Raw genomic sequence first — 24779 nt, forward strand, 5'->3', positions numbered from 1 at the left:
CAAGAACAAGCGCAGATTATCAACTGCGTGAGCAAACCATCGGTTGCCCTCCTAGATAAGGAGCTTCGCCCCGCCGCGGTGGTCTAGTGGCTAAAGTACTCGGCTGCTGACCCGCAGGTCGCGGGATCAAAACCCGACTGCGGCGGCTGCATTTCCGATGGAGGCGGAAATGTTGTAGGCCCGTGTGCTCAGATTTGGGTGCACGTTAAAGAACCCCAGGTGGTCTAAAATTCCGAAGCCCTGCACTACGGCGTCTCTCATGATCATATGGTGGTTCTGGGACGTTATACCCCACATATCAATCAATGATAAGGAGCTTCAATTTCTGGCAAATGGCGCATGTGTGTAATTCATCTGATATTCTGCCTCGTGCTTCGCGTATGTGAAGTCTGACTTTTTTTTATAAATGCTACTTTCATTTTTTTTTCCTTCGTCTCTTTTTTTTCCCTTGTTGTCATATATATTTGTGATGCGGGATGAATAAACCTTCAGTTTATAGTCTGCGCTTGTCCTTGTCTTTTTCCCGTCCGTGTTTTCTACCGCGTAGTACACTTAGATAATTTAATAGGCTATCGCGTTTAATTCATCATTCTCTACATCACACAGCAGTGTCACAACCATGCAGCTCGTCGCGCAGCCATTGAAGTGAGCACCGTCGGTATACTATCTGCATGTACCGTGGCTTTCGACTGCTGGACCGCTGTGGTTCGCTATACTTCCTCTACGCCAAGGCAAGGCCTATATATAGCATAAGCTAAGTAAGCCGTGTTGGGCCCGTGAGATAAGCCGGCCTAGCTGAATTTTTCAGAATTTACGTGTCTAGTGTAAGCTTTTTAATTTTTTAAGATGTAGCCTTACTGTAGAGTTTTGCTAATTGGCTGGCGCATTGACTGCACTCCCAGTAACGAGCAGTGCTCATCATCAGTCTCGCTTATGATTACGCGACACTTCTAGAGGGCTTCACTTAGGAAGTGGCACGCAAAAAAATTAATAGAGGAAAGATATTATGCTAGAAAAATATAACGATGTGACACCAGCTTGCTGCGAAGGCAGACAAATCTGTGGCGCATTGAAACGCGCATAATAGCAAAATGAAACGCCGTCCTTCGCACGTGGAGGACACGGCATGAAATGAAAGACAGCCTTGCTTTAAGACCTCGCCTTTGGCGTCGTGCTCAGGTGCTCTACTCATATTAGACGAGATCAAATTCTTGCTTTAAAGGTCCGTCCACTCGATGCTGCCGATGCTGTCGTTCTTGAGCATTTACGTCGTTTCGACTTACATAACCTGGTGCTTTACTGAAACGTTTTCAGTTTTTTTTTTTATTTTCAGCCTAAGAGCACGCAAATTAGTGCAGCAGTACGCTAACAAGGTTGTAGTTGCCAGCACGCTATGCTATTTGTTGTTGCTACCCAAGAGTCAAAGTTTTAAAGCAACACGCCTTCTTAAAACTATGGTGGCACTTTGAAGGAGAGTGGTGGAGCTTTTAGAAGAGCGTGATTAATCTTATGAATTGTTAAAAAACTCTGGGAAACTTTCCTATTGAAGCAGGGAACTATTAGTAGGAAATAAATGAGAGGAGGGTGGAATTCATGTATTCTGACTGCATTATTTTCGAAAAATATGAACGAGTCGAGATTAGTGTGGCACATTTCTATCTGAAACTACATTAACGAACAGCAAAAGCAAACTGAAATCTGCTAGGCTTTTTTTTATAAAATAAAACACCGTTTGCCTGAAAGCGCCTCGTAATTAAGTCGCACATTTGCAACCGCCGCCTTACTTAGCCGCGCCAAAGTTTTGCGCGCCGGAAAATTGTGTTATTCTTCAATAACAAACTTAACGTTGTTAGTTTCAGGTATACCCTTCAGACCCGAAAAACTTAACCACTCGCGTCGCAATCATCCCCATAGTCAGGGTGGGTATATAACGATTCAAAGCTGCTTACTTTAAGTGCTTGCTCTCTAGCCGGGCGGTTCGGACTAATAGTCTTTCATGTGCGACTATACATAATTCAGGTAGCCCACAAACCTTCTTTTTCTGGTAAATGGGAAGACGCGTTCTTCACAGATAATAAAGAACACTCTATCGAAAGCAGTTTCATTAGCCTTGTGATTTATTATGGCGCGTCTTCATTAATGTGTCCGAAGCGTGTGATCGCAAGGTAACAAACCTGAATTTCATCCTGGTTAACCCATGCGCCTTTTTCTTAACTTTTTGCTGCGTCCTTCTCCTAAAAATATGATTCTCGGTTTGTTTGCATAGAGAGAGTACGAGTAGAAAAGCAGAGAGGTTAACCAGGGCTGAACCCTGTAAGATACCCTGCGCTGGAGAAGGGGGGAGAAAAGTAATAAAAGAAGAAAGAAGTCATCGTTTCAGACGATGTAAGAGTTCTTCGTTTGATATCACGAGTGTTGAACCAGTCCGGTAGCCCCGAGAAAACTCAACGCGATTGGTAGCTCCATGGTCCTAATACCTTGAAAGTGCTTTTACTCTGGTGATTTAGAACGCTACGGTGGTAATAATATCTGAAGTTCTACGTGTCAATACCACTATATAATTGAAAGACGACGCAATAGAGGGCTCCGGAAATTCGGACCATCTGGTGTTCTTTAACGTGCACTGACACGGCACAGTGCACTGGCCTGTACAATTTCGCACACACTTCCGGTTTTCTGAATATTTGCGTCTTGTGAAAAAAAAAAGACTCATACAGAATTGATGCTTCAGGTTCAAGGCAACAGTTACACTGGATACGTATCATATCGGAGCACAATTTCTGAACAAGAATCACTAAACTATGAGCAACATAAAGAAATTTAAATCAAATAAGTTCATTGAAAAGCAGACGGTTTCTTTGTGAGCAGCAGCGATTGTTCCGACACCTAGCGGACCTATACTCAACTGCATGCTTCTTCCTGTGTGGCCTCAAAGATTCGCTTCGGAAGCGCCACGAAACACAATGTTTACTACGGGAATACACCAAAGCACACGGACGCTGTAGCACGAATGTCACTGACAGACACCTTTAGTCAAGGATTAGGGACTCCTGCTATTCTTTCAAATTACAGTTTCTCAAAAAATTTATGGTAGTTGATGTGCGCATTACTGCTGCATGAAATGCAGGACAAAGGCACAACCCAGTACGACCTGGTTCTCGTGGGTCACTCTCTCGGGGCTGGGGCGGCGGCCATATTGGCCATTTTGCTTAAGCAGGACTTTCCCAACCTGCTGTGCTACGCGTACGCGCCACCAGGGGGACTCCTCAGGTGAGTTATGGTGCTCCGCTTGTCTGGAAGGCTGCTATTTGATGATGTAATGATCAGCCTGAGTGGTGCTTTGGAAGTCTGAAATGTATGCGCTTCTGTTTGAATAAAAGAAAACGTAACACCAATTTAAGTTTTTTAGTCTAAAAAAGACGGCTTTTTTTTTTTCATCCCTTCTCCTCCTATCTGAAAACGAAGTAAAGCTTGATGCAAATTGATTTGAACATTGAATAAGTGACCTTGAATATGGAATACTTCACTGATATGTACAGCAAAGAACGAGCTGAAAATAGTCCTTCATTTATCAAATGTTTTTCTCACTACAAGCACTGATTAATACCTATTATAAACTTTAATTTGACACAAATCATAAAGCCGACGCTGTGGAAAACTTTAAACGAGGGCGTATACTTCGTGTGGTCAGTGCTTCTATATTTCGTGATCAGGCAGGTTTTCGCGACACTAGTTGGTTCATAGGATTTACCATAACTGAATAATCGAAGGAATTATACCTCAGATTTCTCAATAAGAAGGCATTGACGTGACGTAGTGTGAGTGACACTACGAAGTAACATGAATGCTTTGCGTTCAATGCGAAGGCTAACGTGCGTTTGTCGCCGACAGAGGGGTTACTCTTGATATTGAGCCGGCGATTATGTACATACTGCATCCTTGTAGCTTTTTTTCTATCGTTTCTTAAATTTTAATCATTGGTGTTCTTTGTGTTTGATTGTTATACAGCAGAATGGCTCTTTTTCATATATTTGTCAGTCCTGCACTCACAGTTATTGGGCATTTCGAATACTAGCATGGTTTGACAGATTGCCTGTGGCGCACGCAGCTATGAGTAGTTAATAAGGTTACCATAAAGCACAGAGCCATATTTACGCAGTCTGTTGTACGGAAAATCGCCTCAAGCCTCCCTGCCTCCCCGATCGCCCTCTAAAAAATATTCCAAGTGAAAATAAATTTTGTCCTTTTCCGAGATTTGAAGCCACGACTAACGCATTTCTGGTGAGCTCACCCGGATGGTTGCGTAACCGCTCCGCAACGGCACTGATAGTAGGTTGTCGTCAACTGAAACGCAAAACAGTCTTCAATGAAAAATCTATTTCTCTAAGGGATCCGCATATAATACCGCTCCGGTATCACAAGGGACGCCGGTTCAGCACTTTTTGGATGTAAGCGGCTTTTTCGCCCAGTACTGTAGCCCGGATTGATATAACCTAACTTGTGTCAATATTCATATTTACGAGGATTGATAAATACAGAGCTCATAGTTATTCTTAGATTGCAACTGACTTCAGCCTGGCATATCGAATGAAACAAGTGCTTACAGTCGACATTTTGTATAGTGTGCCGAACAGAACATATAACCAAACTTATATCAATCCCGGCTCTTCAACGCGGCATCTTCAACGAAAAAAAAATGTTTCCACTTGAGAAATCTTCATATATCACCGCTCCGGTATTGCAAATCAGTGACGCCGGTTCAGCGCTGTTTGAGTGTAAGCAACTTTTATGCCTCACGCTGTAGTCCGGATTGATATAACCAGAGTCAAGACCCCCCCCCCCCCCCCCCTCTATGCATCGACGGCACCTCTCCCTGCCAAATTCGCTGAGTGGCGCCGAATGCAAGCGTAGCCAGCAAAGCCGCATTTAGAAACCGGAAAGTCTCCGTCTACGAATCGTGCTCGCAGTTTGGCAGTGCATGTTTCATTCCCTGGCAGTACCGTCGACAAACGAAGCGTTAAAGAAGAACACAACGCGGAATCTATCCGCGGAGCTTGCCCTCCATCTGTAGCTTCCCAGAGTAGAGCGATGACGTTCCGTGTGGGTGCCATACGGCCCGCTCTGACGGTCTCTGTTTGTGTCTCGCTGCGTCGCCAGGTGCTCGCCTGTTTATCGCATCCCTTCTCCCCTCCTCATCACACCCTCTCTCAGCCTACCCGCCGTGGAGTACAGCAAGGCGTTCATCACGTCGGTGGTGTTGGGCAAAGACGTGGTGCCCAGAATAGGACTGCACCAGATGGAGGCCCTGCGCACAGATCTCATCAACGCTATCAAAAGGAGCGCCGACCCCAAGGTGCGTAGACATGCGTGCCGCGTACTCTTGTCACTTCTGGATGCCCCTCTTGCGCCAATTCAATCGTTCCCTCGCTCTTTCACTGATTCCATGCATTCATTCACTTCATTTCCTCGCTCACTCACTCATTCACTCACTCACTCAGCTAATTGACTAATTGATTGATTGATTGATTCATTCATTCATCAGAGTCGTCCTTCATGCCCAAGTTAATATTTCAGTAAAGTAGAAATAAGCCTCATCTTGTTGACGGGTTAAAAATCAGTGTCACTGGTGCCACGCATTGATGTTTAAATCAAAGCGTATACGTTACGTAAGGATTAGGCCTCGCTGTTAAGCGTGCAGCCACCTGCACACTCAGGTCTCCCTTCGTTCGCTCTTTCATGAACGCCGCTACAGCGTGGAAGTCCATGAGGGTTTATATATGATGCAAAGACTCGGCCACAACATACGTGCGCAGCCGCTGACGTTATCGTCATTCACTGATTGTACCATTGGCGTCGGTTTGATTGAAAACAGTGAACAATACGCGCGGTAGAGGAAAAGAAGAACGAGGGATGGCGCGTGGCAGGATAATCTTGTTTTTTTGTTGTTTTTTTGCTGGAATAAATGGCAGCGTCGAGACCACGGTGTAATATACAAACCATTGTTTGTATCTCATACCGTGGTCGGGACTCACCTGCTCGATTTCCTCAGGCGTATTTGTCCCGAAAATCCGGTTAATCTACGAACAAAATCTTCGGATTTTACATTGGTACCGATACCCGGGAACGAACCTGAGACCTTTAGACCTTCAGGTTTCTCAGTTACACGTAACTTAAAGATTGAGCGTGGATGCAGCGATGATTTTTCCTGCAATACAAGAAAAATGTGTCAATTGACCATTTCACCTTAGACATAGTGTGCTACATATATCAGACTTGACATGTCTAAAAGAATACGTGAGCGTTTTTTTTTTTTTTTTGGAGAAGAATATAATTTTGTCGGAGGGTCGCGAGTTTCGAGTAAGTTGTTGTCTCCACATGAAAGGAGTCATATCCGTGCAAAACCTGGTCTCACCGAAAAGAGTATTTTAGAGCGTAACCACTTTCTCATACATGCGCGAGCCTCTGATCAATACTAATCGTGCCTTGACCAAAGAGGTTCACACCCGGTCTAGCACCTTGCTTTGAGAATAAGGGAGCTATATAGTGATCGCATAAAGAAAGTATGCTGAAGAAAGTTATCAAATGGAGAAAGTACCCTTTGGCTCTCGCGGAACATGCACGTTCGGTTTTAATTCGTCGGCCATGTTGTATTGTCGTTCTTATACTCGAACCATGGGAATCCCAGAGCGTTTTGACGTTTGGCGTCAGTAACCGCGCAAGTCCATACGAGTACACCGATTGAGGCAAGACGCTCTTGTCGCCACTGGCAATGATAGAAACGATTTACTGTAGTAGGTTACATCTTACTACCAATAAGAGTGAACACGAGCGCCATAAAGGAACATCAACACCTCCGTGGTGGTCTAATGGCTAAGGCACTCGTCTGCTCACCTGCAGGTCGCGGGATGGAATCCCAGCTGCGGCAGCTGCATTTTTGGTGGAGGTGAATATACTGCAGGCCTGCTTTTTTTTTCTCCAATTTGGGTGCACGTTAAAGAACCCCAGGTGGTCGAAATTTCCGGAGCTCTTTACTACGATGTCTCCTCACAATCACATGGACGTTTTTACGTGATAGCATTAAAGCGCTCGTGTCGCAGAAAACCCACTGCCAGCGTCGACCCCGTTGTTTGTGAGCGAAAAATCGTCTGTGCGTCTGTAACCGAAAAATCAAGTTACCGAGATTGCCGCGGGAGGCCGCTGCTTGTCCACGCACGCGCGCGCGATCACACTGAAAAAGGCGCGCATACGAAGAAAAAAAAGTGCTCAAGGTCACGGGGCGCGGTAGTTTTTTTTTTTTTTTTTTTTTGCGCCGCCACCCCTCCCTGCTTATCTTTCGGTGCTTTTGTCGGGACGAGAGAAGAGATAATGCAATTGCAGCATGCGACAAACCTTTGTAACTCCACTCGCACTGGACGGTTTCCTAAAATGTTCTTCTAGTGAATTGTTCTAGTGAATAAGTGAAATGTTCTTCTAGTGAAATGTTCTTCTAGTGAATAAGCTCTTCTAGTGGAATTCATTCCATAGTTACTTGAAAAAGCGTTTGAGGGCCCCTTTAACGCATATTGTTCGACAGGTGTGACGACGTAAACGAGCCCATTCGGCTATAATAGCGCGCCCTGGTCCAATCTACTGTGTGCGTGTTTGTGTGCGTTCGTGTGTATCTAACAAATCATATGAGTAAGTATGCACTTAGCAGTTGAAGGGTGCTCTAGAGGCCGGATTTAGCTATCGCGTTCTACTCTGAAAGGCGAAGCTTAAGGGTCCCCTAATTTTTTAGTAATTTTGGTGCAGGTTAAAGAACCCCAGTTGGTCGAAATTTCCGGAGCCCTTCACTACGGCGTCTCCTCACAATCACATGGTGGTTTTGGAACATTAAACTCCACATAATATTACTAACAAGAGACGTGAATGTCGCAACCAAAGAGAATTCGCACACACCTTCCATGTAACCACACGCGCTCGGCTCCGTGAGGTCTTCCAATCACACTGAGCGTGTTTCAGATAGTTCGTGTTTGCAGACACATCTTTTGTGTCACTGATATTAGTCCGAAAACCTGAAAGCCGCAGCGAACTTCAACATATTAGGAAATCACTGCGTAGGGAAATGTAATATTTCGATAAGTGTTTTCGATAAGCGTCTTGTTTACATTCACATGAAAAAAAAAAGAGTACACACTTATGCTTCGTAAGAAAACCAGATTGGAGTAGTCTTTTATACAAGTAATAAACGAAAGAGCCACGGGTTTTCGGGTGGAGCTCATATTTATTCTTAGGTTGTAACCGACTTTAGCCTGGCATATAAAATGAAAAAAGGAGTATTTAAGTTTGACGTTTGTAGTGTACCGAACAGTACGAGAAGAGGATCCGTCGGGTCGAAGAAAAGACGAAGAAGATCGATGTCAGATCGATATAAAACAGTTAACAGTTTATCAGTATCGGATTCCTATTTGACATTTAACGTTGATCGTGATTATAAAGGTGATGATATTTCGACGCAAAGCCGACAGCACAAAACAGTCCGGTAAATGAAGTGACTAGTAGTGATGAGCAGACGGAAAAAAAAAGGAAAAGTGACATTAATTTTGATTATAGCTCTAAATACGGAATCAACGCATCAGCGTTGCCTTTATACAGCTCCAAACACCTTCATTCATGCCGAATGTCACTGATATTTATAGTCACTGGTACTGTACTGAATTTCAATGCTATCTAAAGGAACTTGATAGCCAAGATTCGACCACAATGACCCACCATATGAAATATACTAGTACAGAACCGTAATTTAATCATTCGGTTAATGCACCCCTTGATCACGTATTATATACTATAGTATTTTTTTTCTATGGTTTGACATCAGTTCTAAATAACTGTTGGCGTTATTCAGGAACTGCTGGGCCGTTCTGTTCTTGTCGTTAGCGCTACGCGTTGCAATGAACTGTAGCTAACTCGCCCAATTTTCCGCTTTCTTGAGCATTTGGGTGATTAAGTTGCTGAATTTTTCTTTCCTATATTGCTACATGCATAGTCCATAGACTTTATTTCTCCTGGTTCGTAAATATGTTTTGTAGACTCGTTTTGTCCATGTATTGAAACATCCTTGCCTACTATACTGCTATACCCACACTTAATTTTTTTCTAGTGCTTGATTTAACTTTATTTATACTTCCGGTAAACGGAGCACACATGTTCTACAGCTAGCTTATAAAAAAAAGACTTGAAAGTTTTCTTCGAAGAACTTCGAAACTTCTGCTCTTCCCTTCTCGAAACTTTTTTTTTTTCAAGTGGAGCACGGTAATTTGCTTGAAAGTGCCGGCGCCAGATGCACGCAGATAGGTCGTAAGAGCGCCCCGCTGCTTTTCACTGTACGTCTGCTGCGGCTTGATTTTTATAGAATTTTGATATCGAAATAAGATGCCTCGAGCTTCACTGATTTGATTACTGTCACTCAATTTTTCCTTTTTTCGTCGAGAAGACTCCAGGCGTAGCGATTACCTTCTTAGAAGTGCGTTTTCCTTTGAAGTTATGCAATCGTATTCACAAAAGTAAAATTTCGATTACTCACATTATGTATTCGAACGTGTCTCGCTCCCCTTCCGTTTTTTTTTTCCTTGGTAAATGTATACTGAAAATTAAGATATACAGCTATAAAGCGTAAACCTTAATTTTATTATCCAGTAACAAGCTATCCGCATTTCGTATAGACTTTATCTCGATATACATCGATTCCTGAAAGAGCGGGAATTTTCCCCAAATATCAAGATATTGATTAGGTCTTCGGTGATTCGTTAATGCAAATAGCCCAGGAGCGAGGATATCGTCATGAACAACATAATGATCATTTATACTGCTTAGTTTTTAGAATAGTGATGCACTTTTTTTTCTATCTTAGCGCCCCTTGCGCGTAGAAGGCTTAGAACGAATACGGCACTCTCCATAATATGCAGATCCCTCAAGTATATAATAAATCGGCTGCGTATCGGAGGAACGTAGGGACCTTGGATAAGACGGCGGTGATGATCGATTTCGCCAGTAAATATCATGAGTAGAGGCACACGCAACCGCGTGTCTCAGTGCCGTCATCAATCTAGCCGGCGAGTCCGTTCGTCATAAATATGATAATGCGAGCACCGGAGCTCCACAAACACGTAGGCCCCGCCCCGTTCACTGGTTATATTAGGAGGAACGAAAGTCAATGATTTTGGTTAGCGGTCTGCCGCGTTTGCTATAGTCGCCCTGCCCTCGCTTCTGAAATCGTGATTCGTTATGTCCCCCTTTCAGCGACACACTTCAAGAAGTGTCGTTCGCCCCCCCCCATTTTCGTCGAATCTCTTGCTGTCCCCCCGCCCCGCCCCCTTTTATTTATTTGCTAACATGTCTTTTCCATCGTCTTTCACTCTCCTTTACCTCTACCCCAGCACAGAGTAGCCCAGCGGTCTAAGAACCGTCTAACCTCCTTGTCCTTCCCCTAGTTAATATATATATATATATATATATATATATATATATATATATGTGTGTGTGTGTGTGTGTGTGTGTGTGTGTGTGTGTGTGTGTGTGTGTGTGTGTGTGTGTGTGTGTGTGTGTGTGTGTGTGTGTGTGTGTGTGTATTATCACGTCGATGCCTGAATAAACGCGAAGGCATTTATTGTCTCGGAACACAGCCTTCTAAAATAGAAGCAGCTTAAACTTGCCGAAATAAAATGAAGAAACGAGAGCATGGTGGAAAATAAAAAAAAAAGTGTTTGGCACGCTCGTGAGCCAAGTGGTTACTGAGATCCGCTGGTTTATTGTTTTCTTTGTTAGTTAGGTGGCGCGTGCAGTCTTAATTAAGTGGGGCTCTATGTTTAGATTGGGTGGTGAGGACTCTACATCATTTTTTTATTACAAGAGAGCGTGTCCGCGCTCGTCAAGTGCACTGTGGAATAGATTGTGCATGCAGGAGAGTCGAATGCTCGACGGTGAAAAATACAAATAGCATGTCTATATAAAGAATGAGAATATATGAAAACTTTAATACTAAGGAATCACATAAAATTGACACCTGACAGCTGTGAACCCTCATTCAGTACGTGCTATGGAGAGGCAGACATTCCATGAATACGAGTGCACAGACTTATTCTAATGGTCCGCAAACACTGGAAATTCAAACAGAAAGATAATCTTGTGGTGAATAGAACATTTAATAAAATTGATGCTATTAGGAACTGTTTAGGATTACAGTTTAGCATATAGCAGAGATTCAGCTAGAACAAAACGAAACAGGAAAATCTTCCAGAGCTGGTACTCGTACTTGCGAGACGTTCCTGCATCATAAATGTTCGTAAGCCAAATTTCGACGCAATAGTGACTATTGGTATTATAGTAGCGGAAATGGCTAGTGTGTGCATCTTCACGGTGAGCTTCATTATGTTTTGGTTGAGTTTGTCCGCTGTTCTTATTGTGTCTAGAGCTGAATTCAATTGTCACTCTGTGTCCAGCATTAACAGCCTCTGCTTACACTCAGTGCTGACTGGTTACTCTATTTTTTAGACTATCGAGGCAATTGTATTATGAATACAGAGTGTCAAAAGTATTGATTGATACGTGGGGTTTAAAGTCCCAAAACCACCATATGATTATGAGAGACGACGTAGTGGAGGGCTCCGGGAATTTCGACCACATCGGGTTCTTTAACGTGCGCCTAAATCTGAGCACACGGGCCTACTACATTTCCGCCTCCATCAGAAGTGTCAAAAGTGTCGTGATTGCATTATGTAGAGGTATGTATATAGTGTAAGGCCAGCTTCGACAGACAAACTGTATCGCTAAGGCTAGTCAGGAAAAATCACCTGATCATCGCCACCATTCTACACTGCCGTGAGCTAGCAAACTTCCTTTCAGCGTTTCGACGTAGGTACACTGTATTATTCTCGAGCACAAAACAGAATCAATGTTCCGTAACCAATAGATATAGAAACGTCATAAAGTCAATCAGATAACCTTTTTCGGCAGGAAGGTCATAGAATTTGTCGTACGAGTCCACGATTGTTCTGCGCGAAGAATCTCAGTGGTTTTTCAAGACAGGGAGATGCAATTACCTGCACAGAAGGTATAGCTACACTGATAACAGAGTCTTGAATCTGCGCTCAACGGATATATTCGCGATTTCTCGCAATTTAGGAGTGTAAATAGAAATGTAAATTTAGAAGTCGAGTGCTATTGGAAATGTAAGGCTTAGCGTGATTGAGAATCGAACCCTGTACCTTTCTCTCAGCTGTTGCTTATCGCGATTGTGTAGCGGGGTTGTCCATGCGACCATTGATAACATCGAGGTGTCTTTCCGCCGTCACCGCTACCATTACTCCTGATATAGTGGAAAATCATCCTCGGAGGCGTCCTCTGTTGCTGCCCTGACGAGGTAGACTTCGACGGCGTCGAATGTCCGACGTTGGCGGACCGCGACGTCACCAGTCACCCAAGCGACGCAACGATAGCCCTCACTGCCCACCAACCCCTGTATCCACCCGGAAGGATCATCCACATTGTGCGTAACCATCCCAAGGAGTGAGTGCTCTGTTTTTTTTAACTATCAGTAGTTAACTATCAGTATCAGCCGCCTTTCTTTATTATTTAGATCGCGCTGTTTCTAATCGTACTTTCCTATGCCTGCGTATTTCCTTCGAGCGGAACATTGTCTGCAATGTATTCCGCCTAACTGGTGGAACATGTGTATGTAGAACGTTTTCCATTTGTCCGGCAAAACTTGGATGCAATAAATCACAAAGATTGGGGTATACCACATAACACTGCAGCAGGAAGCGCTGTCGTGGGAAAAAAGCTCCTCCGAGGGACGTTCGTACCACATGTTAGATTCCCCTGAAGAAGGAACATTTCTCACTCTTATTTTTCACCTAATTGCTGGAACCTATAATTGTGGAGCAATGTATAATATACGCTTAACACGACATGCAGAACGAGAACAAGAAGGAAACCAGCATGCTAAGAGTTTCAGAAAGCGCTAGTCTAAAAACATGACTTTAAATAGTGTTTGTCCAGTATATACATTTTCATGCAGTGAGAACAGCCTTTTTTGTGTACCTTTCATATTGCTAAAACAATGTGGTTTGTCAGTTAGGAGTGACATCGTCAGAGAACCAGCCCGGCGTATGCAAAAGCTTCTGTGACAAGACTGCTAATAATAGAATGCATGACCACACTGTTTATTTCGAACATGCAGTGAAGACGCACAGCGAATACTAAAGATCGCGTAATACCGACAAACGTGGGACTTGCGATTCAGTGCTACAGTTATCAATGGAAATTTTTGTATCGCACCTTTCTTTGGGCGTATAGTAATACGACAATCTGTAGTTTATTTTACAGTTATGTCTTAACCTATTTCAACAAAATATTCGTCAATTACACCACGCAGCTATGGACCGACATTGTCCTCAATGTGCGCAATACGTGATTGGTTGGAAATATCATTGGACGTTAAGTTGAAAAGCGTATAGTTTAAAAGGGCCCTGCATCACTTTGAAAAGTAACCATCCAATGGCTTCATTCTCTTTAATGGCTAATCCTTCATATCTCACTGTGTATCTTTTTTTTTATTTTGCTGTAGTGCGTACATCCTATAACAAACTTTAGAACGTGGAAATATATAATCTAATACTCTCACACGAGGGCCTTTAGATGTATTCGAAATAAATAAATTAATTAAACATAAACGTTACTAATCTGTGCTCGTCTTCTTTTCTTTCCCTCCTGCGAACGGCAGCCAAAAGTACGAGCCCAGGTGGAGGTAAGTCAACCCAAGTGCCTCTGATGGGAGTTTCGTTTCAACTGTGTCATGAACATGATGGAACCTTTACCCGCAAACGTATTCCATTACGTAGAACTCAAAGCTACGAGTTATCTAAGCGCGAGCAGCCACAGCAATGCCATTTATGTGTGCGCGCCTACAATTCGCTTTTACTACCTTATCCTCTTTTCCCAGCATAAATACAGCGCGATCTATTCACGCTAATCTCGCCGTACTGTCCAAGCATTGCTTCCCAGTATGCCCACCACTAACAGTATGATGGAATGCTGTGCCCATCAGGGGGACCGTGGCAGTCGTGCTGGGTTTTGCTGGGACACCGTGCCCACCCTTGTGGGCAAGGCGTCGCAGGCTATTGGGTCGTAAGCCCCAACTTCCTTACTCGATACGCGCTGTACCTCAATTTACTCCCACCAGGTAACCATGGCGGGCACAACATCGATGACGTACCGAACTGCGACAACATTTATTCGTCAGCAAGCTTAACTAGAACGCTAGGCAGCATTCCCTAGCGCTAGTTTGACTGATGCGGGCCGCGAAGCACTGGGCGCTGTTTTTGGGATAATACGTCGGTATTCTTGGATAGCGTGTCGGCATGCGCTAGCATCATATCGGCTACGGAATCCATAGCTACGCGCCGCTAGAGTCAGTCAAACCTTTTCAGCGCATGCTGCGTAGCGTTCACGTTGACGGAGCGTTCGAGTTGCTGATGACTGCTATGTGGTGATGCTGCTATGCGGTGGGCGTGTGTGAGTGCGGTGATGACAACGTTGACAAGTACAAGACGGAAGCGATAGAGTTTTTCAGGTTTAGCTATCTCTGCATGATCCAGTAACGTACAACTGAACTACCCGACACAGCTTCTGCAAAACATGAGGTTGCATTGTTGATGTCTACCTACACTTACAATCGTCTGCTACATATCCAAGACTCCTTTCCTCATTGAGTTATAAATGGTCATTTAGACCACAGAAAAATTGAAATTATAGATCTGCTATGCCTAGAAACTACTTTATATAAGCTGTAATTATTGTTGACGCATCATTTCGGGGTATGTTTGTTCGCGTATCATCCTATCTGCAAGCTATTCTTAAGCCAGACTGCGTTTTTTTCTTGAAGCTGGACGGAAATATTTATCGCTAGAACATTGATGGCTTGGTATCTCAGATGCTATGGTATAGAAGGTCACTCAGCCGGAGTTTTATATGGTTGGGCGACAGGCCGTTTGCTTTCTAACAAAACATTCACAACTTCGTCCGAACTTTGCGAAACAATACTGGACATCTTGGGCGTAGAAATTTCAATCCCACCAGGCAATGTTTCTCGCTTACTTTCTTTTGTCAATGTTTGCTGCCACGTTTAAGTAAATCCTACATCCGTTGATAAAATTCAGCGGAATTCGACGATTCAATGCAACTTACTTTTTGGTGGCACGCGTTGCAGGCGCGTCATGCACAAGAACGAGCCGGTGTACCAGGCCCTGTGGGCAGACAACAAGGACTTCGACCAGGTGCTCATCTCTCCGGTCATGATACAGGACCACATGCCGGACAAACTGCTGGACGCCCTCGAAAAGGTACAGGTGCTAAAAGAGCCGACAGTAGTGAACAGGAGACTGACTGAGGAGTACTCGTTCTATTTTTATTTGTTTATTTATTTATTTATTTATTTATTTATTTATTTATCTATTTATTTATTTACTTACTTACTTATTTATTTCTGTCACGCCTTCAAAGGCTGCATTTTTGTACCTTTTCTGACGCCTCGTTTTTTTTGCGCACTACGCCACCACCACCTAAATGTTTACAGGCTTAGCTTGAAAAATCTCTCACAGAGCGACCAAGAGACGCCGTTAGTATGCGACAACATGCATTTACAAAGGTCGCGGCCCTCTCGCAAAGGGGAAAGGCAGACGCGCCGTGGTGTTCCGGGTCTAGAAATATTTAAATAGCCCGAAGAAAAGAATAAAAATCCAGAACAAGTTCACTGATGTACTTACGTCAGTATTCGTTTTCTGAGCAGCTGTTGTAAAAAAAGGGAAAAAAAACGACGACGATGACGACTGTAATAGAGTGGACGTCATTTCGGACCACGTGACGGTGCTCGCCGTAAAGCGGCGTGAGCGGATCAGAGGAAAGGAAATGCGCAACTCTACTTGACATATACAGGGGCACTAGAGGTTGTGCTGGCTCTGATAATGTAGACGGGAGATGACTACCGGTGTAGCTCAGATTGGCAGAGGATCGGACGCTTTAATAGAAGGCCAAATGATTGGCCCCCGCCAGCGGAAGTTTTTTTTTTTTTTAGCACGTAATTGTTTTATGCCGGGGTCCACTACAGCTCCGCTGACGTATTTCTGTCACTGGTATGACGTTGTAGTATATAATAACAGATTTAAAAACAAGTGTGAGTTCCAGCAAATCTAACGCGCAACCCCTGATTCTCAGCTCACGACGCTAACCACTAGGTCACGCGAACACGCTGTCGGAATGCTAAAGGCAAGCCATCTCAAGCACCATACACCGTTTAGTGGTCCTCAGAGCTTAGAAACTTTAACGCGTTTTCGTTATCAGCAGCCAGATGGTGCGACAGGCTCGCGTTGGGTGGCGTTGGGCGCGCTCTAAAGGTCATCGCCTCCGCGAAGTGCCGCCTCCACGGAGCGTGGTCTCTCCCGCACGGATGCTTATCATACTCGTAACTCGGGAAAGGACGAAGGTAACCTTTCTCGCTGCCGCGGCCGCGTTAACTTAAAGAACGCGTTGCTCACTCTCGACGCAGGAAGATTTGTGACAGCTGTTCCCGCTGGTCTTGTGAATACTTGTACGCTCGTTTCGTGCACTTTTTCTTCTATTTTAAGCAGCGCGCTTCAAGTGTCGAGCTGTGACAGTTGTTAGTGCGCGCTCATCCTGCGTGTGCTAATTTCTTGCTTTCTTTTTGCTTGAAGTGTGCGCTGCAAATTTGAAGTTGCTTGTCGTTTTTAACGTGACTTTTCAATGTGTTGCTCTTGCTGAAACAATGCACAATGATCGCTCAACTACATCTGTGAAGACTAATATCACTTTCGCGTTAAACCAATTCTCATATAAGGGAATCAGCCATGTTTTTTTCGTACACTTACCTTTCTTCAGCCTGGCGTCGTGATGACTACGAGGAACATCCCCTATACCTTCGTAGTACTTTTTTTTCTTATAGTTAACGTTAGGTCCTTATTCCGCTGATATGTCACGAGGTCAATGCGCCGAAAATAAATTTACGTGGATTACTTAGTCGTACGTTTGAACGTTGGAATCTCTTTTTGGTGTGGTTGTTGTTTACTCAGTGAATCTGGCTATTGAGTTTTGTGCCATCTTTTTGCTGCTTTAGCACGCGAGCCATTCGGCGACACAGCACCACGCAGCTAGCGCACTGCGAGAAGGGAAATTGTAACAGGGTTAATTCTCGCTGAAATGTCTGGGTGCCTAACCACTTTGTGCACCTTCTCCTTCAACATAGCGCACTTTCGTGCAACGCTATCATTAGCGTTCCCGTTTCAGGATTTGGCCGTGGAATAAAAAGAACCTCGCCAGTTGGTTAGTGCCGTGGCCGTTCATAGATCGCGGCCCGCTCGATGAACTCGCTACCGAGAAAAATTTGGGCGCCCGTGGTGCAGGCCGGTGTAATTAATAAGGGCACATATTATACGAGACGCGCTGCCTAACACGCTTGCAGTTATCGACGCACTCTTTTCGATCCAGCAGCGTAAAAGGGTATCTCATGTGGAGGGGCAGCAGCCGGCGTTTGTTCACATCCCGTGAATTCTAATCAATTCAGTCGATGTTTTTTTTTTTCAGGTTGTTTAGTGTTGGGGGTAGTAGTAGTAGTAGTAGTAGTATTAGTAGTAGTTGTTGTAAACATTTATTTACAAGAAAAAAATTGGCAGCATATCCACGGAGTGAATGATGGAGAGTGGGGCGAAGCATTCGTCCATCCATTCGTTTTTGCTTCCGTCCGTTCATGCGTCCGTCTGTGTAACCGTCCATGCGTCCATCCATCCGCCCGTCCGTGCGTGTGTCTGTTCGTGCGTCCGTCCCGGCGTTCGTCTATGCATCTGCCCCCGCGTACGTTCATGCGTCCATCCATGCATCTGCCTGTGTGTCCGTTCGTCCATCTATTCAACACTCCAAGTACCACCATCTCGCATCTTTTCATCATATATTCCCCATATAGAAGCGCCGCTATCCAGCGCACATTCCAAGGACTAAACGAGCGGAGGCACACGCACACTTTCTTATGGCTTGCGCTTCGGGTCTACGTCCCACCTTTAACCACCTCGAGTTCATGGTATATACTAGTTCACTGTATTCATGGCACTGCGGCCCAACACTCGCTAAACCTTTCTAAAACTAAGAAGGTTACGCCCAGCGAGTATAACGTAGCAACCTTTTCCTGTCAGATAGTGCTCAATGTACATGCCAATGGCTGCTAATGGGAAATGAGAGACAGGAGAATTCGGCTTTTACTTTCTTACGGCTTGCGCTTCGTATCTTCCCACCTTTAACCACCTCGAGTTCATTCATGGTATATACTAGTTCATTGTATTCCTGGCACTGAGGCTCAACGCTCGCTAAACCTTTCTAAAACTAAGGAGGTTACACCCAGCGAGTATAACGTGAGTATAACGTCGCAGCCTTTTCTTGTCAGATAGTGCTCAATGTACATGTCAATGGCTGCTAATGGGGATCGCAGCGTGCGCGTTAACTAAAAGCCGAATGCTCCTGTCTTTCGTTCCCCATTAGCAGCCATTGGCATGTACACTGAGCACTATTTTTTATTGTTCAACAACGCACAGAAGAAATTTCTCACTGGCACCACTTTGAAGGTCAAAGTGTTATACTTGTTACGTACTACAATGGCTACGCGGGACGAACGGGTGCCGCTATAAAAAGCTTCGCACCTAAAAAAGCAAAGGTTGCTAGGGAGACCAGCCTCTAGTGGCTCAGCCTCCCTGCAGTACTAGGTTCAGTCCCTAGTCATGGACCCCATTGGTCGTGGCCGCTGTCCTGGCACGCTGGACCATAGCTTCTTATAGGCCGCAAGGTCCTGACGACCGAGGAGGGCCGCCTCCCAGTCCTCTCTTGTTGAATTTGTGTTCGGGGGCAAAGAAGGATTGAGCTTGCATGCCCATACCATGTGATAGGTGTCAGCCACCTCCGCACAGTACTGGCTGAGGCCGGAAAAGGAAGAGTCAAAGTATTGCCGGGCACAGTAAAGTATTGGTAAATACCCGGAGAAGATTTCTCCCGTCCGCCTTCCTAAGTCCTTTGCAGGGCGGAGGAAAAGGGTGGTGGGAGTCCCGGTAATAGGTAATTATCTCTCTATAAGTTAGGAGAGGAGCGTTTTTTTTTTAAACACAAGGGTCATCGGTGGGCGATGCAGTGGCCCTGGGAATGAGTGCGCGGGCAGCAGCGTGCGCCGCCTCGTTGCCTGCGAGGCCCTGATGGCCAGGAGTCAAGATTATTGAACGCGGAGAGCGGTAACCTACTCGCAGACAAGATTTAAGATTTTTGGCAGCTAAGGGTGTGATCCATCCCAGTTGAAAATTTCGGCAAGCTCCTTTGGAGTCTGATAATATAATTTGAAAACTGACGTGTGATATAGCAAGAGCGATGGCCACCTCTTCAGCATGGGTAGCATTGGTTGCGCGGAAGGACAGACCATCCACCTGCCTGTCTTGGTGGACCACGGCGGCCGTATACCAACCTCCGCGATAACGGCCGGCGATGTCCGTGTAAAATACGTTTTGTTTGGAGCCGAATTGGTGCCGGAGAGCAAGAGCCTGCGCCTCTCGACGGCCAGCGTGCGGCTCACATGAAATATTGGTGGGGAGGGGTCGAACATGAATTGCGTATTTCCAAATTTCACGCGTTCCTGCTTTGACATAATCGCTGAAGTCTGTACGCCGCAGCTTGTCAGCGTATTTGGGGGAGAATCAGTACTTTTAAGTTTGCTGCAGATAAATCTCGTGGCCTTCCTCTGTACAATATCTGGTGTTTTTTTTTATGTTAGCGAATGTGTTAAGAAACCACACTGCGTTAGCGTATACTTGCGTCCTCTTCTATATTCAATACTATATTAGAGCACGCATGCTGAAAAATAAGTGAGACAGAAAGAACGAGGAAGTGTGAAACAGGGTGAGACAAAGTCAAGAACGATAATGAAAGTTAGGCAGATAATGAAATACATAGAGAGGGAAATAAATATAAAAACACAAAATCACAGAAAGAAAAAGAAGTGGGAGAACGAGAAAGAAGCAGAAGAAAGAAATAAAAAAAAAAGACCACCAAGGCAAAAACCACGCGGCTTCGCGATTCCTTCAAACTGACACTGCACGCCGCTGCTATGAAGCTGCCTGAAAAATTTTTTTATGTATCCGCCTCGTTGCAGATTTAACCGCTGCTCCTCGCATATAGCATGCCAGAATGTATCGGAACGTTCCCGTTTATTTAAGACTTTTCTGCTAAAAATTAGTGCACAACAGTAGCAGTCGAGTTTATTTTGGAAATGACGGGACCTCCTACGATATCGGTGGTATTATCGATGCCGCGTGTGTAATTGCCGACGTGCCTTACCCTCTGATAAGTTTTTTTTTTTATGAATGACGATTTCAGTGAGCGTTATCATGGCGCTGTGGGTGTTACTTCCTTTGCTATGCAAAGGAAGTAACACCCATAGCGCCTTTGCTAGGAAAAAGAAGGAACACCCAAAGCAACGAGCAACTCCATTCTTTTTTGTCTGGAGTATGGGCCTCCCAACCTCGGCCAGGGGGCGCTGTGCCGCACGCGCTTCTAAGGTCCCTAGATGAAACATCTGGGGACCTTACGCGTTTCACCGCCTTTCTAGCAAAAGCCGGTCGCTCGGTACCCTACTCCCGTCTTCTGCCTGCGCTATCTCAGCACGTTCACGCGCTCTGCACGCGCTGTTATCTGGTCGCCCTCCACGTGCAGCGTCACCTGTGGCTTGCTCCGAAGGTTTAAAGATATTAAAAAAAACGTTTTCACGGTGTAAGTCTTATCAGAACCGAGAGCGATTCACTGACAACCTTTGCGGGACCAAGCAAGTGAAACACGGTGTCTTTGAGCGAGTGCTATGTGACTGTCGATGGCGAACGGCTGCCTTTCCATGGCATTAAAAATAAGGGGACGGCGTCAATAGCATATGTATGTTACCGGTAAAACGCGCATTTGCTGCGGCATTTGTGTCTTCTCGGAGCTGTCGGTAAACTACCACCACGCTTTCGCCTGTGTACAGGGTTCAGATTTCTCTTGCTTGAATGCCAAGTCTGTCACGTGGCTTTCACTTTATTAGGAGGTCAGTGCGAACAGACTTGACTTACGTCTGCCCTGTTAAGTCCCTGGCACCATTTCAATGCGCAGTGTTCAGCTTTGTAAGAGTTTCACTTTTGCCGAGGTTTTCATTGCATGTTAACGACGTAGTATCGTGAGTCGAATGCCGTCTTGGATTTTTTTTACAGCTTCTTTGAAAGCATAATGATCAGCACACACAAAAGGAGAGTATTTAATGTCCACTTCTATCATGCATGTTTCCTGCTGCGCATGTTTCATTTCGCAATAAGATCCATGTCTGATCACGCAGCGTGTTCCCTGATTCGAATGTCGAACATTGACAGCTCGCTTGGTCTTTGTCATAATATACAATACCCTCATAGGATATAGCATCTTTTTTGTTAAACTGAAATTCGGCCCTGATAACCGCTTCTAATTTCGTGAAACCATCGAAACTTTTTTATTGCTGTCTTAGTTCTTTTTTTCAACTCGTTCTCAGAGCTGCTAACCCGAAGCTCGCGGGATCGAATCCCGGCTGCGGCGGCTGCATTTCCGATGGAGGCGGAAATGTTGTAGGCCCGTGTGCTCAGATTTAGGTGCACGTTAAAGAACCCCAGGTGATCAAAATTTCCGGAGCCCTCCACTACGGCATTTCTCATAATCATATGGTGGTTTTGGAACGTAAAACCCCACATATCAATCAAACAATCAATGAATCAATCACTCAATCAACTTTTTCTCACAGCGGCAGCTGTATATCGCCTGCAGTTTGGGCCCGTGCAAGGACATACTATTTTACGTGCCGAAACCATCATACTATTAGGAGGCACGCCGTGGTTTGAGAAACGGGTTCCGGCCACCCGAGGCGTTTTTCGTTTTTGTGCACCTAAATCTATTTGAAGTGTATACGACGCGACAACAACGGACAGAGGGTGCACACACACCGAGCTCCGCTTTTGTTCACATTGAGCGTCATACCAACGTACACCTAAAATATGCAACGCCAACACGCCCTGTTTATCATCATTATTGCACCATAATCTGAGCGCACTGTTACTGCATTTCGCTGCCGTGGAAATGCAGCTTACGTACGCGGGAATCGAACTCATGACTTGGATCCTAGCATCACAACACCTCATCATGTGAAATTATCGGTGGGCGTTGCTTGCAAGACCTGTATACGTATAAACACTCAGCGTGAACCCGCAGCACAAATCTGTTTTACACTGAGTGGCGACGAGAAGTCTACAGCCATCAGCTGAATAAAGCACATGTAGGGCTTACGGTAGGGTATTTTAAGTGTATCAAGCTAACAAGCTCCACCGATTTCGCACTACCAATGGTTGTCTCGAAAAGCCAGAGCCCAAGCGGAAAATGTACAGCGGTTGTATATTTGCTGTAGTTTGAGTTTACAAACGTGCATTCTTTTTTTTTACTATAGTCCGGCCACCACATTTCCTTCAGGTTAATAATAGTTTGTAGTACTATGCTCGACAAAAAAAATTCAACGTAACGAGACCGCGGAGTATTGGCGAACTGCCATAATCCACTCTCTCGCACTGTTTGCATTGGAAACGATAGAACTTGGTGGGCAGTTGTCAGGTATTCGTCTTGTTTAGACTTTTATAGCAGCTCACAATGCAGCAGTAGTGGGTACCTGTTTTCCAGAATGACGAAGGGGTGCTGCCCAGAGCGTGCCAAATGCAAGATAAGCGCTCCAAGGAAAACGTTTCCCGTGCGCCACAATGGGAAAACCCAGCAAGCGCGGCCCGTCCAAGCGACCGGAGCTTTGCCCTCTTTCCGCTAGGGTGGTGAACGGCGCTGCGCAAACTTGAGCCTGTCCTCCCTGTTGTGTACTTCACTGCCGCGCCAATATTGTCACGAGGTTGTGATGTTCAAGAATTCAATGGTCGGTGTTGTTTAGGCTGTCATGGGCCGAGAAACGGATAGTCAAAGTGCAAGAAACACACACTGTACATTGATAGCGGCGAACAGGGCGTCGGACGTCGATAATGTGGCCTTCTGTAGGGCACGTCTACATTTGTATAGATGCGGCATCGAACATTACAGTCTTATCACTGGAGTTCACGCAGTTTTAGAACAAACTCAGCTGTTCGCGCTTGCGCGCTCAAGCTTAGCAGAACATCATAAAATGACCTGTAATGTTGGCAGGCATTCAGGCTCGGTCTGCGCCCAGAATTCGTCAACATAAAAGATAGAAAGAAGCGCGTGTGACAGTATAACAACCCGGTCGTTCCAACAAAGACCTTTGGTTCCCGTTTTTTTTTTTTTCTTTCACAATGCGTTCATGTATATGGCACGTTAATGTACACAACAGCACAGAGATGTACATTCTGCGCTCGTGCGTTTAAATATGCATGCCTTGGCGACACACACACCTGCGTAAAACAAAAATGCGCGTAAGTAGCCCGTATGTATGCATGAGCGCAGACTTAAGCACACGCAAATATATGCATGCCCAAACGCAAAAAAATGAAGGCGCCCAGAGATCTCGCTTCTCAACCGAGTCAAGCGAGACACCTGTCATGCATATTCATGCTCGGGTACTTTTCAACATTCTTTCGTGTGAAAAGGAAACATGGCGTCGGCACCATCGACGAGGTTCCGTAGAACATTTTTACGTAACAGACGTCGCGAAGTGGGGTGTGCAGGTTTAAACGAATAAAAATAATAAAGAGACGTTGCCGAGAGTTGTCGCCGCATATCTCTGTTTGGTGCCATTCGTTGCGTGAATGCCACGTGTTTGCATGCTGTCCGGCAGCGTTAGGCGGCTCAGTGCCACCTGACACCGTTGTTCTCGCCGTACGCTTCGTGCGTCGTTATCGAATATCGTGGTTGCCCCACTGCATACATGAAAAAAAAAAAAACCAAGTACCTAGCGAAACGGAACTATGAGAGTCAAGTAACTGTCGCAAACCTTCGATTCTACAAAAAATGCTGTTGCAAACCTTCGATTCCACATGTTTGCAGCTACTCGTCAACAAGGGCCCCGCGAAGCCTCAGCGCAAGATGGCCAAGCCTGACCACGGAAACGGGCCGGGGTCCACGTCGGCCCACGACCAGGGCTCCAGGGACGCACTGCTGCTCGAAGACTCGCCCCGGAGCCGTTCCTCGGTCCCGCACTGCGTGGTGCTTGAGACCTCGTTCACCGACCTGCTGCCTCCTTCGGAAATGGAGCGCCAGCACTGGGACCACGTGACCACCACCGACTTGGCCTACCAGGTGCGAGCTCTGTGCATCCTACTTGGTGGCAGCTCAGAATAGAGACAAGAACGACTGAAAAGGTGCACTCGACAGCACAGTTCTGTGTGCTGTGTGCCTTTTCTGTTGTCCCTGCCTCCGCTGCCACCCAGTAGAATGCGAGGTCGAGAAGCCTACATTACACTGAAATTCATCTGTCTTTTTTATTGTAAAGGAATGGTCCATGGAGACCTCCAGCCAACCCGACTAAGTTGGAGAATCTTTGTCAGATGGGCCTTTGTGTTTTTCACTATGCACTAGAACTGGTAGTTCAAAAGTGCGCGTTTATACATAGCAGCCAAGCTCGCGAAGCTCCGCCTCCTCAAGAAAATCGCAAGGTTTATTGTGCTTCGAGCAACATGCTGCAACAAAAGGCAAGCTTTTTTCGCATTGCG

General features: G+C 45.3%; 1 protein-coding gene across 2 annotated transcripts in view; it reads left to right on the plus strand.

The window, feature by feature from the left end:
- inaE (inactivation no afterpotential E) overlaps window positions 1–24779 on the plus strand; it is a 220185-nt gene that overhangs the window by 177147 nt on the left and 18259 nt on the right. For both annotated transcript variants that reach the window (XM_075871878.1, XM_075871879.1), the window contains exons 13-18: window positions 3128–3270; window positions 5212–5353; window positions 12353–12543; window positions 13760–13783; window positions 15245–15377; window positions 24115–24366. In XM_075871878.1, coding sequence (XP_075727993.1) covers window positions 3128–3270; window positions 5212–5353; window positions 12353–12543; window positions 13760–13783; window positions 15245–15377; window positions 24115–24366 — 885 coding nt within the window. The remainder of the gene's footprint in view (window positions 1–3127; window positions 3271–5211; window positions 5354–12352; window positions 12544–13759; window positions 13784–15244; window positions 15378–24114; window positions 24367–24779) is intronic.

The sequence above is a fragment of the Rhipicephalus microplus genome, chromosome 8 (genome assembly GCF_043290135.1).
Source record: "Rhipicephalus microplus isolate Deutch F79 chromosome 8, USDA_Rmic, whole genome shotgun sequence".
Lineage (NCBI taxonomy): Eukaryota > Metazoa > Arthropoda > Arachnida > Ixodida > Ixodidae > Rhipicephalus > Rhipicephalus microplus.